The sequence below is a fragment of the Euwallacea fornicatus genome, chromosome 9 (genome assembly GCF_040115645.1).
Source record: "Euwallacea fornicatus isolate EFF26 chromosome 9, ASM4011564v1, whole genome shotgun sequence".
In the NCBI taxonomy this organism is placed as follows: domain Eukaryota; kingdom Metazoa; phylum Arthropoda; class Insecta; order Coleoptera; family Curculionidae; genus Euwallacea; species Euwallacea fornicatus.
Window position 1 is genome coordinate 2,261,114 of NC_089549.1, and position 15,512 is coordinate 2,276,625.

Genomic DNA, 15,512 nt, shown 5'->3' on the forward strand with positions numbered 1-15,512 from the left:
AGTAATTCGTAAAAGTTGATGCAGTTCGCGTAAAATTGAATGGATGTGAAGAAATTGCTGATTTCTGACGAAGATCGCTTAACATCTACGAAAACAATAATGGCCTAAAAAAAGATGTACTTTCAGACCTGCTGTTGGCATTGCGTACTCAATTCGAAATTTCTGCAGAGCCACATTAGAGGCCCCAATTCATATTCGAATATTGTTAATTACAAACCGCTGTGTTCCCAACAGTTCTCATGCAACCCATCTACCCTTAAAAGCTTTCAGCTCGGTTGTCTGATGCATGTCAGCATAACATATTCGACATAGATTGCAAATTGATGACCGGTGCTACTCTAGCGTAGTTCTCCAGCAATATTTTACCTCACGGATTAAAAATAATTTAGTTTATGTAAAGTTTTAGAAATTTCACGTCGGTTCATGCAAATGTTGCCAAATTGACCTCAGTAATTCATTCGACACGCAAAATTCGAATTTGGGGGAAAAGGGAAATCCAATATTAGCTTTTTGTGATTATCTCACGGCAATCGCGATAATGTCACATATTCATTTATCCAAAAGAGCAAGTTTCTCGTTCAAAGCACAAATTCAATAACTCACTCGTTGACCATTCACGGCAAAAACAAAATTTTACCTATCTGGGTTTCCACCCCACGGAGCTATTAGATGAAATAAGGACAGTAGGGGGGAGTCAAGGTTCTTCGGCAATTTTGCCGATTTTCTATGCCTGAATGTACAAATTTAACTTTTCGTTTATAAATATAAATCGTTCTTCTTTTTTCCCATATTTTCTTTATTACAAACCAGAAGCTTTAAAAAGCAATTTCCAAATACCCAAACAAGGCCATTAAGTCTCGGCAGGATATAGTGAAGCTTCAAGGGGGACCAGACAGTGAGAACTGCTACGTCAAGTGCAGGTGGGTGCCATTGTATTAAAAACCCTTCATGAACCATAAAGGGCATAGGGCTTTTGAATTGCTTTCGGTGTTGTTAGCAAGTGAATCGCGGACTTATTAAAGCAACATGAAAATTTCATATAATGTTAATACAAGTGCATTGTAAATTGGTGCACTTCTACTATGTAATTTGGTTTGCTTTAACACAATTATGTGATTTCTAAGATATGTGTTAACAAGAATATATAGTAATAACAAGAGTAAATAGTAAAACGTAAATTCGTGAACTATAAATGAGCGCATCATATTGAGGACTAGGTCCATATATCCCCAAGATGATACATTTTCTTGAAATGAGAAAGCTCCTTCGCCGTCTGTTTCTACCTATTTCTATGAAGTAAATTTGTCATTGAAAACAAGTTGCAATTTGCCTCAAATAATTCTTTTATGAACTTGAGGGTGACAAACTCTCGTGTGGAGTAAATACCTGCACAGGGTGTTTAGGGTAAGAAAAATCTTAAAATATACGGCGTGTTTAATAAACATACCGACTGACTCTCAATGGATGTAGAGCTCATAAAAATAAATATATAGATCGAATAAGTCTGGTCGAAATACCTATAAGAAGGACTTTGAAGTGATAGCTTGGAAACAGCGTACTTTCGGGCTAAGGTAAAAATTGGATTAAAACGGGGAACTTCAACCTTACGTATCTGTCGTAGTTTTTTATGGGCCGTTTAGAAACACTCTGTATTTTGTAGTTTCTCAATCTTTCCTTTCCGTCCATGACCAGGTTCCTTACAGAAACTGGTTTGTTTTGATTGGTTTTACAAATTTATGAATTTTCCATTATCATTAATAAATCTTCAATGAGAAACCTATTATAGGACCCGATGAAGTCAAATGAAACTTCATCCAGCAAAATCAATAAACGTCCACAGTCGAAAATTTCGTTTCATGCATAATTAGGTGTAAATGAATTATAAGTGGGCGATTGCTACATACAGGGGTAAAAATGAGCAAGACATAGACGTGTGTTAAGCAAAATCTATTAATTTATTTCTTTTTTTCTACGTAAAACAATCTGATACCCATTACATGACAAGATTATCTGAGTCCTATTTTAACAGAGATTACTTTAATGAAATGCACTTCTAAAAATAGCCATTTCTCTGCTCCACATTTGACCCACAAAATTTGGTCGATGTGAATAATTTGATTATAAAGTTTAAATGGATCCATCAATTTATATAATTCAAATCTGTCTACGGCACTGCGAACACTGCACGGGTCACGCCAGGTAACTTTTCCGGGCCTCGGATCCGGCGGATCAATACCGTGCTAAAAATGGCTCTTACAACGCTGGAAAATAACATTTTCCTTCATCTCCAAATGAACATATATATTTTTTTATTCATTACCAAGTAATCTCTCTTGAGCAACGTTAATTAAAACGGCTACATCGCAAAACAACTCTTCAGAGAACCAAGTATGTTCTAGAGGATAAGCGTTTAAGTCATACAAGACTAAGATCCAAGCGAAGAGTTTTGTTTTCCTGAAGAACCACTGGTGAAAGTTCCTCTCCTACAGAGGACGCAGAGGGGTGGCAAGAGACTGGGTAAAAGGGGCGCAGCTCCAATTAACATCCCCGGAATTATTCGAATAATACGGTGGTCCTAATTAGCATTGTTTGCCCACCAAATTGTGTAATTGTAGCGAGATTTGTGTTTTTTTAATTAACATATTTTAAATGGTTTTACGATCAAACATCAACAGACTTATTTATTTATGGATTATACCTTAATTTAGTAATCACCACATATATTTAGTTTTGATAAATCATATATTTATGTGGGAAGCCGCATATCGTCTTCTCATGTTACACAAAAACATCAATCGTTATGAATCCTACTACCTATCAAAACCTCCCCTTGCAAAAATCATCAAATATTTACTGAACAGAAGGCGTAACGCACTTCGTCTTATTAATAATAAATTATATTCCATTTACTTCCTTCCTGCAGGTAGACTGAGTTCTTTCCAACTGTAGGGGGTTGCAGACGACGGCATCATAATGGGGCACCACGTCATTAAACAAACAGGCGTGTAGCAGGGGTGCGTTTAGGGCTCTTTGGCCCCTTTTTATTGCTTCTTGTTTATCATGCAGTCGCGTCCTGGCGTGTTTCAGGGTTAATGATTAACTACATGAAGTTCGAAATTCAGGTTTTGACGCTCAGGTTAATTCGGGTTGTAGCAGAAAGTAAGAGTGATGTTAGACACGTTACAAAAACACTTTTGAAACTGGAGTATCCTCAGGAATCAATATTGTGGATAGCTTGCAGTCCCATATATTATTAACTTTAGTTGGTACTTATGAAAAATAACAATATGAACAACATAAATCGAACACGTAATTACTGGTTTTTCACAAAGGACGGACTTACTGTAGAGAAAAAACCAAGGATGGAATTATATTTCTTCGCTAACTGACCCCAAACATGCATTTGCCTGAATATCATTTTCCCGCAGATATGTTAATGAATCGGTCTTCGATGTTAGAAAATCGATGGTGGAGAGTAAATCAAAGATTTAAATGAGTAGCGAATTGGCAAAAATCTTAAAACTAGACGATTACGAAATTGTAAAATAAACGCTATTTTTTCGCAAAATTCGCAATTGCAATGCACATTTCGCGAATTTGAATTAGGGATTGCAAATATTATTTGTTTACAAAATAAAAGTCTGGCGAAAGTCATGAGCTACGTCTTATGAAGGTCTACTAAACTAGATATGATTAACGCTCTATACTAGGCAAAAACAGTCCAAATTTACTTAATTTTTTTCTAATAAATTTAATAGAAATATCCTGGATTGGGAAAGAATTTGCTTGTTATAATAGTCAATATTGACGAGAGGAAAGCATTAAGTAACAAAGTTTGAAAATTGTCATATGAAAGTAACAAATCAGAAAATTAAAGAGGCACGTTAAATATGACTTCAGCAAAAATAATTTATAAAAGTGAAATTAACATTTGGAATGAATTCATAATAATCTCATCTAAATTATTATTAAAGATTGTATCTACTCAAACAAAAATACATCAAAACTTGTTGTATAACTGATTTATCTACTCACTAACTATGAATGGTCGAAAAACAATGTATATACACATTTATTCCTGAAAACCATATGATATGATAAAACGGAAAATGTATTACTGATTGTCGCAGTATTAATAATTAACATAAATACCAATAAAGATCCTGACATAATTAATACATCAAGCAATAAATCAAAAACATCGAAAATTCAGTAACTCTGAAGCTATGATTTTTCAGGTATTGCATAGGCAATTTAATTACTCCACATGACAATATTTCCCATAAAAAATAAAAAAAAAGGAATTGCACAACAATGGTTATGCTTAAAATATCCATGTGGAGGGAACATCAAGAATCTGTTTTATATATTTTACGAAAATTTGTTTTCAACTTTATATCTATAAGAACCTCTAAGATTGTGTGTGTACTTAAAAGTATATCAACATTTTGTCCTTTTGGATCCTTAAAGTGAACAACATAATTTTTCAACCATTCAGATGGATAAGAAAGGAATTTCTTTTTAAGAAAATCTTTTTCAAGAATAAACGATAGCTTCTAGTGATGAAAGCTTCTGAGCCAGATGTGATAAGTAACGACGGTGATCCCGATCACATGCAAAAGTCTAATGCAAACCAAGATTTCTAATTTCCTTCATGTTTACTCATACGATCACTTTAACTCAACAACATAATAATGTAATTTCACAATAAAATTAAATGTCCCTAGAACCAACAAATACCAATATCAGACTGAACTTTATTGACTTATTTTGGTAACTTTTTACCGGATTTTTGTGTTCTTTAACAGCATTCTTAGTTCAAGTTAATCTGTTCCAATTATTCTTCTCAGGTACGTGCACATAGTGAATCCATGCTTAGTCAGTTTTAGTTTTTTTTGCTACTCTTAAGTATTTCTCTAGATTTGCAAGTAGAAGTTAGTGGCATTTAGTATTAGCCTCCATTTATAGAATCATGTCATTTTGTTGCCCGAAGTCTTTCCGCCGCTTTCTCAGTCGTTTTGTGATATACAATAAGTACAGTTATGTCCCCCATCCTTCCGCGATAAATTCAATTTACGGTTTTAAAACATATCTAGTTTCGACTTTTTGGCATAAAAGCTTTCATTGTGTTCAAAGAAAATTCCAAATTTTCCTCACACCCTAAAAGACCGCGGCACACTTAGAAACCAGTTGAAATGAGGGAGATAAAACAATCCCTGGCACACCCCATGTGAACTCACTGGTGGCCTAAAACACAAAACAACACAAAGGGATGACGCGACCCCTCTCAGTTATATCGTACCGGCTTATGTCACTTCGCTAATAACAATGCAAACAGAGAGATAGGTATCTCGATTTATCTTGCTTTATCCCTTGGAATATTTGAATAAAGCATAATAACACTGTAGCATGGATCTCCACCCATAAACAAAAATATCATCCACATGTAATAGCTTTTATATTCTTCACTAGGATGTTCTTCAAAAGGAATTTCTGATATAAAACTGTTTAATAAGGGTTGATAGCACTTTAGAAAATGAGACCCCGCAGGAACAACCTGATGGCAAACTTTAATCAGTATAATTACCATAGATCACACAGCTTTAAGGGGAGTCAAATGCTTTAATTTGTCAAATTAAACTTGGAGACACATTATACCATTACAAAGGAGCTCTCAGTCGTTTGAGTAACATAATTAAGCTGTTAAGTAGATGAATTTGGTACCTTTGAGGTTCTTTTTTCAAAGGGAAATTGTTACCACTGGTGCAACACTGGAAATTCCCCTTATTCAAACTCCCCTGGCATGCATATATGGATGATTTCGAAAGTGAATTACAGAGAAGAGATGTACAAAGCGATACGTGCCTACATTATGTCGTTCGGCCTGCTCAATCCCCTATAGGTCATAAAATATGGAAAGTAGCCCTTTTAAACTGCCATAAGCATTGAATTTTTTTTATTATGATGGACAGTCACTATTAATAATCAATAATACAAAATGGGTCAGAAATTGAGCAGAACTTCTGCAAATTGAATGATGTTTTTTTGTAAAGAGACATTTTTTGGTTTCAGGGTACTCGACTTCCAAAATTACCAGTTCCTCGTTTGGCAGACACCATGAACAAATATTTAAGAACACTGAAACCACTACTTGATGAGGAGGAACATGGAAAGATTACCATGCTTGCTGAGGAGTTTTCTGTAGAGGGTGGTTTAGGGCGGAAGTTACAGCTCTATTTACTGGATAGAAGAGAAAAAACGGACAACTGGGTACGTAGTATTATGAGTCAACACCCTTAAACTAACCAAATTACAGTAGAAGCTTCTTGAATCATCTCTAGGTGCTGCAATCAACAAACTTCACAAAGCAACAGATGATTGAAGTAAGGAAATGTTCCACGGGTCCCTCAAACTGCTATATAGTATGATTTTCATGGTTAAATTGCTTTGCTCCGCATAATATAAAGCAATCTTGATCCCAACATGCATTAGTACATAGTAAAAAGTAAAAACCTGATATAAATGCAGTTATAAACAATGTAACAACCACAATCTCCTAGCAAAAAACAAAATAACTATTTTTGAGGTTATAATGACATGAACAAAAGAGATATCTGGATGAAGGTCCCCGAAGTCATCATCCTGTCTCTCTCCGAGTCTCTCAATCTGGAAATCTGAGAGAAAGATAGATACATAATTTAAATTGTTCAGCTTTGACGGTGCGAGCCAAGCAACCAATCATAGGACTCCTGTTACACATATGCCATCCTTATCTGGTCTTCGTACTTTGTCTTGCTTAGGATGACACATTGACCCCATTTTCTTCACCGCTATCTCTGTATTAAATACACCATCCCCTTTAGTTTGCGCTACACACTTCGCAATGGAATGTCTGGAATGTTGACGTGACATAATCTTTGGAGGCGCCATGTTTTCTGCCCTTTAACTGGTCGTTTTTGTTCACCTTTAAATGACCTTTGCCGCAGAATATGAAAAGAAGATGATTTTTAGCGGAATTTAAAAGTAGTTTTGAATGAATTTTTTAAGAGGATTCCACGATTTTCTTTTTGATGAAGTTACTGGGCATTTATATTTGGTATTTCATAAAATACATGCAATTTCTTGTAATAAACTGCTCGTTTATTTGATTTAAAATTGTTGGCATGTATGGCGCATGTTGATAATAAAATGTGCTTCTCTCCAAAATGGTACGAGACAGCGATTAAACCAAGATACACCCTTTTTCCAGGAAAATAATAAAAAAATCAAGCTATGAAAAAAGTACTGATTTCGCCAACTCATTAAAAAAATTAATGAGTAAATGAAAAATTTTGACTTTTCCCATGCAAGGAAAACATATGGAACATCTTTTTATATATGAAAACAAACACGACTATGAGTTATTTAATTAATCCGCTCAACCTTCATTGTCACCCTGATAATTTGTTCAAAGCTTACAGCAGAAATATTTCTTTTAACTTCTTACTTTGAGAGCGAACAACTTGGTAATGAAGAACTCCGGATTTTTTTTTTATATTAACTACCAGCATTAATTTCACCTTCCCTACAACCCCTAGAATTTATGGCATGACCTTTTCGAACGCCCTGTATACGATATCTCTTAAAAACCCCTTAATGAACCTGTTCACGTTCCTTCGAAATTCTAAGATTCTGACCTATCATAGACATACATATCTCCACTAGGTACTGGGCTAAATACAAATATTTTTGTTACAATTTCCTGAACGCAAATAAGCTTAACAAGTGTTTATTCGAGCAAACAGCCCCGCCGTAGTATTTGCACATCGATGAATGAAAAAGGGCTGTTACGAGACAACGTCACACTGTTAACTAGGGATCCTGAAGTTTGCCGATCCAGGCGTATGGAATGAGTGCGTTTACATTACGATCCACTGATCAAACAATTTCTTCCAGTAACGAGATCACTTCAGGTTGAGAAAGCCCATGTGCACACCGCCATCGTGGAATATTCGATAATTGGATGTCGATGTAATAGGGTTAAATATTTGATGACGAGGGGTATAATCTTTAATTTGGACAAGTCTAAAATAAACTTTTATTTTCCAGGCTTACGAATACTGGCTAAATGACATGTATCTCAACTACAAGGAGTCCATCATGATCAACTCCAATCCAGGAATGGTGTTTCCCCCAAAGAAATTTACTACCATTCTTGATGTTGCCAGATTTACTGCCAGGCTCATAGATGCTGCTCTGAACCACAAAGATATTTTGAATAGAAAAGATCTTCCTATAGAAAAAGCTACTTCTCGAGAACCCGGACAACCCTTATGCATGGCCCAATATTATAGGATTTTAGGATGCTGCAGAATTCCTGGAAAAGTTAGGGATTCCCAATATATTGCGGAGTATAAGAGCGATTGTGGTAATTTGCTTTGTACCATTTCGAGAATGATCTAAAAAAATTCTGTTGCAGATCATCCGAGTGAACATATCGTGGTATTGTGTAGAAACCAGCAATATTGCATTCCAGTGCAGGCTGGTGATAGAGGTCGGCTTAACGAAGACGAAATTTGTGCTCAACTTTTGTATATATTGGATGATGCCCCTTGTCAAGCTAATGTTGTTCCTTTAGGGATTTTAACTGGTACTTCATTTCTTTATTAATTTAATATGAATCATATAATAGGCAATTATCAATGCTCGAAAATGTATTATCTTTAATTGTCGTTATATTCATATCAAACGTATTCTAATTCTATGTGAAAAAAGATTTAACAACATGTAATAAAACTTATATGTCCGAAAAGCTGCTATAAAGCTTTTCTGCTTAAATCTTTATACAAAATTATAAAATTAAATCAATTATAAAAGGTGCAGGAGATTTGCTAAAGTAACTTAGAATATTGACATTCGAAAGAAACCAACTTTCAGGGTGGAAACGTGCACTTTGGGCTGAAGCTAGAGAAGATCTCATGAGAGAGGAAAAAAATCGAAGAAATTTAGAACTGATTGCCAAGTCTCTTCTTGTGGTTTGTCTGGACGAAGCTTTACCAACTACCTTCAATTGCAGATTGCAAAAAGGTGGACAAGGTAAGCTTGAAAATAATTAATATATCATCAAGTTTTAGGTGAGAAGTTGTTCACGTGATCTTGATCATTACGCTAATTGTTATTTATACAGATCAAATGCCAAAACAAATTGTGCCACCTTAAATAATACATTTTTTTCTAATGTTGGAATAAAGAGACCATTTTCTTCAATATTGTTCACACACGCCAGTTATTTTGTTTATTATTATATATATTATGTTCTAAATGTTATTTCACGACAAACTTAGCACACGACAAGTAAAGATCAGAATGTTCATATCGAATACAAAGTATCTGAAAATATTAATTAATTGGTAAATGTTATTATAATGTAATTATATTAAAATTTAGGGCGAAGACATTAAGCACAGCTTTAAGCTGATTGAGAAGTTTCTTCACTAAATTTCTTTAAGGATATTCAACTGGCAATCGAGACGAAAGTAATCTAGCCCACCAAATGATCCATGGAGGAGGGTCGCAGTGCAATTCTGCCAATAGATGGTTTGACAAGACTGTACAACTTGTAATATCTGGAGATGGGGCTTGTGGCTTGTGCTACGAACACTCAATGGCTGAAGGTAAAAATTGCCGTTAACCTTCACCTAGAAGCAATTTTATGCTTTTTTTTCCAGGCGTTGCGGTAATACAACTAATGGAAAATCTATGGAATCACGCAGAATCCCTTCCTCCATCATCAGACGTACCCTCAACAAGTGGAAGCCATCTCCCTCCTCCAGAAAGACTTGAATGGACAGTTGAAGCAATGGACTTGAAGAGAATTCAAGACGCCTCTGAAGTCGTAGATAATTTAGTAAAGGATTTGGATTTCCAAGTATGAGCGCGTAATTAAAATTTGAAATCGGTCAATTAACCCTAGTTCAATATAATAGGTATTCAGGTATACAGGCTATGGTAAAGAGTTCATAAAGTCTTGTAAAGTTAGTCCAGATGTCTACATCCAATTAGCCCTTCAACTAGCTTATTATAAGCTTTACGGAAAACTGACTGCCACATATGAAAGCGCCAGCACTAGAAGGTTCTTGTTGGGAAGGGTTGACTGTATAAGGTCAGCTTCTCTTGAAGCTCTTGAATGGGTTATGGCAATGTCCCAACCAAAGGAGGAAACTGATTATGATATTGGAAATAAAAAGGTTTTATATAATCTGAATAGCATAACCACAGGATCTACAGGGTGGATAATGACTGTAGGTAACATTCCATCTAGTAAGCGACGATAAGAAACTGGAGCTCTGGAAAAGAGCAGTGGAAATGCAAACCAAAGAAATGGTGGACAACATTCTAGGACAAGGAATTGACATTCATTTACTAGGACTACGGGAAGCTGCAAAAGAAACGTCTCCAACTGCAGCTTCTCCACTTCCTCAGTTATTTTCTGATCCTTCTTATAGGTTAATTCGACGGACACTGGTAAAACCTCAATAATTCTCAAATGAATTTCAGGTTAGCCAACAAATTCCTCCTCTCAACCAGCCAAGTATCTACGAGCACAGATTCGTTTATGGGCTACGGCCCAGTGGAACCAAATGGTTATGGGGCTTCCTATAACCCAAAAAAGGACCATGTGATATTTTGTCTGTCCGCATTTTGGTCTTCGGAGGTGACCAGCACCAGTAGATTTGCACAATCTTTAGAAGAAAGCCTAAATGTGATGCAAGCTTTATTAAATCGACCTATAACTGGAAACTGAAATGACCAGAATTAATAGGTCAAATTAGCAACGTATACATATCAAACGTATTGAAAACATATCATGAATATTAGAAAACTTGTTACCAAATTATTAGTTATAAGGAGCGAAATTTTATGGGGTCTTTTGGTGTCGGATTTATAGAGAAGGCACTTCGTGAAGGGAGAACTTTCAAGTGGGAAAGATTTGTACCATTTATATCCTGCTTATAAAGATAAAGTTCCTTTAATATGAACATTTTAGCAGATGTAGAGTGGGCAAGTAAAGCAGTTTCAGGTTACAGCCGACTCTTCAGATCAGGGTGAGAAATGAGCTAAAGCTACAAGAACGAATCTACGAATGTCGTCCGGTAAATAAACGAGCAACTGACTAAATCCGGCACTGATTTTGAATTAAGATTTACAGTATTAATTTTTGCATTTAAATAATAAGCACTACGTCGATGTTGAGTTTTTGTCTTGAATGGTTGCTGTCGATAACACAATTGAAAAGTTGTCTAAATTTTATCATTCTATAAATATTACAATCTACATACCTATACACAAGTTTTGTTGTTAAGTATGTATATAAATAATTTAAAAAAAAAGGTTTATTACATTTTTAAGAGTTTATCACAATGCATACAAATGTTAACTATTATTTAAGCAAACCAGAAAGGACCCTTGTCCTCCCATAAAAAAGTGAGACTATATCAAGAATGAACAATAAATGTGCGGCTCCGCATATCTGGAGGTGTATTAATACATATTACACTATACATGTTCTAAGGATATGCTCCAATAAATATACAGGTATTCAGTTCCTACATTCAATAGTTCGGTAAATCGAGTAAACGTGCTATAACATTATCGAAAATGAGTCACAGAGTCATAGTCATGGAAAAACCACTTAGAGCACAAGGCCGTATGATCCATGAAATGTATTGATAAACTACGGTGCTCGTTCTGTGCACCCTTGGCTCGGATCGGACAAAAATTCAAATTCAACATTCAATATGAAGATCATACAATTTTTTAGTAATTTTCTTGCTAATAGCGTTGTTCCACTGGCATCACCTATTTAATACATAACACTACGAGTGTGCCCAACATACGAGTATTCTTTTGCTACTGTCGTGGGATATACTAAGTATATCCTTGAATGGGTATTCTTTTGCCTGTATCTTATGAACATGAATTGCATATGAATATACTTTCGATGTTACGTGAAAGGCATATTTCCAAAATTAAAAAAAAATTCAGCAATACTTGATATGTTTTTTATTTTCATAAATGATATAGTTTCATTATTAAATAGGAGCTTTAAAACTGATATTGAAAAAGAAAAAACACGTTTGTTCTATCCGCACATATTCAGGAGCAAGAGGTCCTTAAAGTAGTAAAAGTGTAAAATTTTACAATGAAATATTTCTAAATCTATTGGAGATTGGTATAGAGTATTCTAGTAAAGGCATTGCTTAGAATCTCCTTTAGAACACAGTGATAAAAAATAGTGAGAATGTCTCATGAACAGAACTTAACCCTACTATAAGTTTCACTATATTCAAAGTATTTCTTCATGCATTTTAAATTATTTAATTAATTTCAAGTATAATTAAAGCACAAGTAGGACTCCAAGGGATTGTTAAGGGGACATCCTTTATTGATATTTATTCAAATTATACACGCTTAATAATAATTGAACTTATTTATAATCTGTGATGTTTATACCTATATCTAGTCGTTTTCAACATCCATCTTATATGTTATTTACTGTTGATAATTTCATTATTGACTATCGAATATATTTTATTTATTGTGAGAGCTCTTTCTCTCGTTGTGTTTTATAGGTCTTTTCTATTTCATAACTAGATATATGTCAATTCTGTCTCGTTAAATTACGAATCTACATTAAATACAATACATATCATATTAGAGCTGTATAAACAATAAGAAAATTTGAGAATTTAGACATTTTGTGTACCTATATTGGAAAAAATTATACACTGCATACTTATAAGATTAAAGGCCATAAATATGTATAACATAAGCAACTACTAGGAAGCTATTTAGATACAAACATCTACGAAATTTCTAAAAAATGTTAATCAATTATATTAAATTACATAAATATATACGCAAATTTATATTGATGATTAATAGAAATAATCAAATAAACGTATTACTTTAGAATAATAATAAAAAAAACATATAATTGAAATAGATATTAAAAAGGCCAATAAGCTGATGTCCATGATTATATTAAACGCGATGTCCTTTTTTGCATGTATATTTAAACTGGCAGTAACGCCAATAAATCATGCATATCGATATCCTGCTTTTAGCTGGGTTTCCACATACAATCACTAGTGGCGAAAATGCTATGCCAGTTTTTGGTTCAACAAATGTTGGAGGCAGTAATCGCTTCCATATAAATTCAGCTTCATACAGGCACAGGATTTTGGGTTTTGGTACAGTTTGGTACACGAAAATTCAATGTTGAATCTGCTAATTCATCATTTCGTAAACTTGAATACTAGTCATGAACCTCCAAGAAATTAGCAATTAAAGAGAGAGACCACATTTCTTGGCCAAGATTGGTATTTCTTGTCCAATTTCATGAAATCACAAATGCACTTCACAAAAATTCTTATTCTTGTGTACTAACTTACGAACTGTACTAAAACTAGTGGAACTGATGAGTCAACATTAGCTTCAGTCAACTGATGCCAGTTCGTTTTTTGTAAACAAAAACAAACGTGTTTTTAAAATGTTGTGTTAAAAATGTAGGTCTCAAGCAAGAAATTTTCTGTTTAGATGATTTTATCCATTTCCAGAGAGTTTTGGGACAATTTTTGTGTTTATGGAACAATAAGTTATTAATCGAGTATAGAGATAAAAGTGTAAGACTCCTCTAAGGTGATCGTAGAAATAATTTCTGATAAAATCCTGAATTTCCCTGGATATGACTACCGACGTCAGTATTTTTTCTGCCAGTAAACTGGGATAGCATTATTGGTGCCATTAACTTCTGCATGTGGACGCCTGGTTTTTGCTTCCTGGCGGCAGTTAAAATCCTCTACTCATAAGCATACGTACAAATATATACACACATAGACATAGATCATGGATATTTACGTAGTGTTATTTGGTAATTCAAAATGTATACCAGGTCGGGTGGGCATATTTTAGTAGTTTGTAGATAGTAAATAGCATTAGATCGGTCGTGTATTAGCAATATTTGAATCAGTGGTTCAGTGGCACCATATAAAATGTATAATTTCCAAACCGTACTGCTCTATAAGTCTATTTAGTCTTTACATTTATCATATTGGTGCTTTTATTGGCGTTTTGTAGGGACTCCATATTCTAGCACGAGTACTTTTGCTTAAGGTAAATAGGTAGGAGGGGATACGCCTCTCTGCATAGGTGCTGAATAAAATTCAAAGTAAATTTTACTGAGGGTTCTCAAATTACTTCATACGCTTGAATTTCACAGGTCAATCACAGTGTAGTTTATTTACCTTCTAGATAGACACTATAAAAACAGTAATAAATGTTTTATTCGCCACGTGGCTAGCCGCTGATTGGTCCACACCTGCAGATGACGAATCGCTTTACACAGTTGGAATCAGATTTATTTTCGCTGCATTTGCACGTACCTACATACACGTTACTAATTGTTATTTACTGTAGTTTGTGATTTGTTGATATTCTCATATGTTTAAACTTTTAATTTGTAAAATAATTTTAGCACCGAGCTCGCCCATTTTATTTTAATATGTTTTCAGAGAACTAAGTTCGGCATTGTTCAATAGTCCTGCTGTGACTGTGAGCGTGCATTCGTTTTGATCGTGTCTATCTTGAAAGTAAATGAACTCTAAAAACCATCGCTTTTTCTCAAGAACACCCTTATACGTTACAGTGGAATTTAATATAACATTAAAAAACGTTATGAAAACTGTATCGTTGTTCGGGTTAGTTCAGGTTTTCAGTTAAAAACTAAAGAAAATCTTGGAAAATTTTACATTTAATGTTTCTCGATTGCCTTGAAAATAACAGGGACCTTTGAGAATGCACCGGGAGTTTGAATGCCCTCGTACCGCATCCTGTACTTTATACACCTATTTACCGCCGTGTACTCCCTACGACAACTTTAATTAAGCCTCTTGTTTATTTGTATATGTAGCACTTATATGTAAATTAAATTGAATAATATTTATGAGAAGTTGATCTTCACAAATGTTTTCTGTAAACACACATATCTCTTGATGCCTAAATCCTAAGATGTAAGAGGTTATTTCAAGGTGAAACCAAACATATCAACGTACATATCACTAAAGAATAAGGACTAAGTGTATAGAGAATAATAATTAACTGATAATAGTGTATCTACTCAATATTGACTAATAACATATTATATAAATATTACCAATTTTTATTCGTGTATCCTTAAATTGGAATTGTAAATCAAAATATGCATTTCCATTATTTGTATTTATGTTAGCTATATAAAGCAAAAATTGATAAACTAGCTGTAATAATGGAGAGCTATAGTTACATACAAATATATGGTTTTATCACTACCTGAAACGCACAGTAAGTTTGAATTAAGTAAAGTTGTTTGGATGCGCGTGCTTAATATCATATATTAAAATCATATTAATTTAATAATCGACTTTATATTTTGTGTTCTTAAATCAACCTTTTTAGTTTTGTCGACTTCCAGTTATTCAACTTATTCCACATTG

General features: G+C 34.3%; 1 protein-coding gene and 1 long non-coding RNA gene across 3 annotated transcripts; one reads left to right on the forward strand and one right to left on the reverse strand.

The window, feature by feature from the left end:
* Positions 1-1,982: 1,982 nt before the first annotated feature.
* LOC136341029 (uncharacterized) lies at positions 1,983-6,777 on the reverse strand. 2 transcript variants are annotated; one of them, XR_010732426.1, is made up of 4 exons: positions 6,307-6,777; positions 5,303-6,240; positions 2,321-5,247; positions 1,983-2,261 (listed from the first exon to the last, which is right to left on the reverse strand). It is a non-coding gene; the product is annotated as an uncharacterized lncRNA (long non-coding RNA). The 2 variants fall into 2 exon arrangements; XR_010732425.1 differs by having other exon boundaries at positions 2,321-6,240.
* Positions 6,118-15,435, forward strand: ChAT (Choline acetyltransferase). Its single transcript, XM_066285581.1, has 9 exons — positions 6,118-6,270; positions 8,089-8,407; positions 8,459-8,629; positions 8,917-9,075; positions 9,489-9,653; positions 9,708-9,907; positions 9,966-10,226; positions 10,285-10,484; positions 10,537-15,435. The coding sequence occupies exons 1-9, from the start codon at positions 6,118-6,120 to the stop codon at positions 10,781-10,783; spliced, it is 1,875 nt and encodes a 624-aa protein (XP_066141678.1). The 3' UTR covers positions 10,784-15,435.
* The last annotated feature ends 77 nt before the right edge of the window (positions 15,436-15,512 follow it).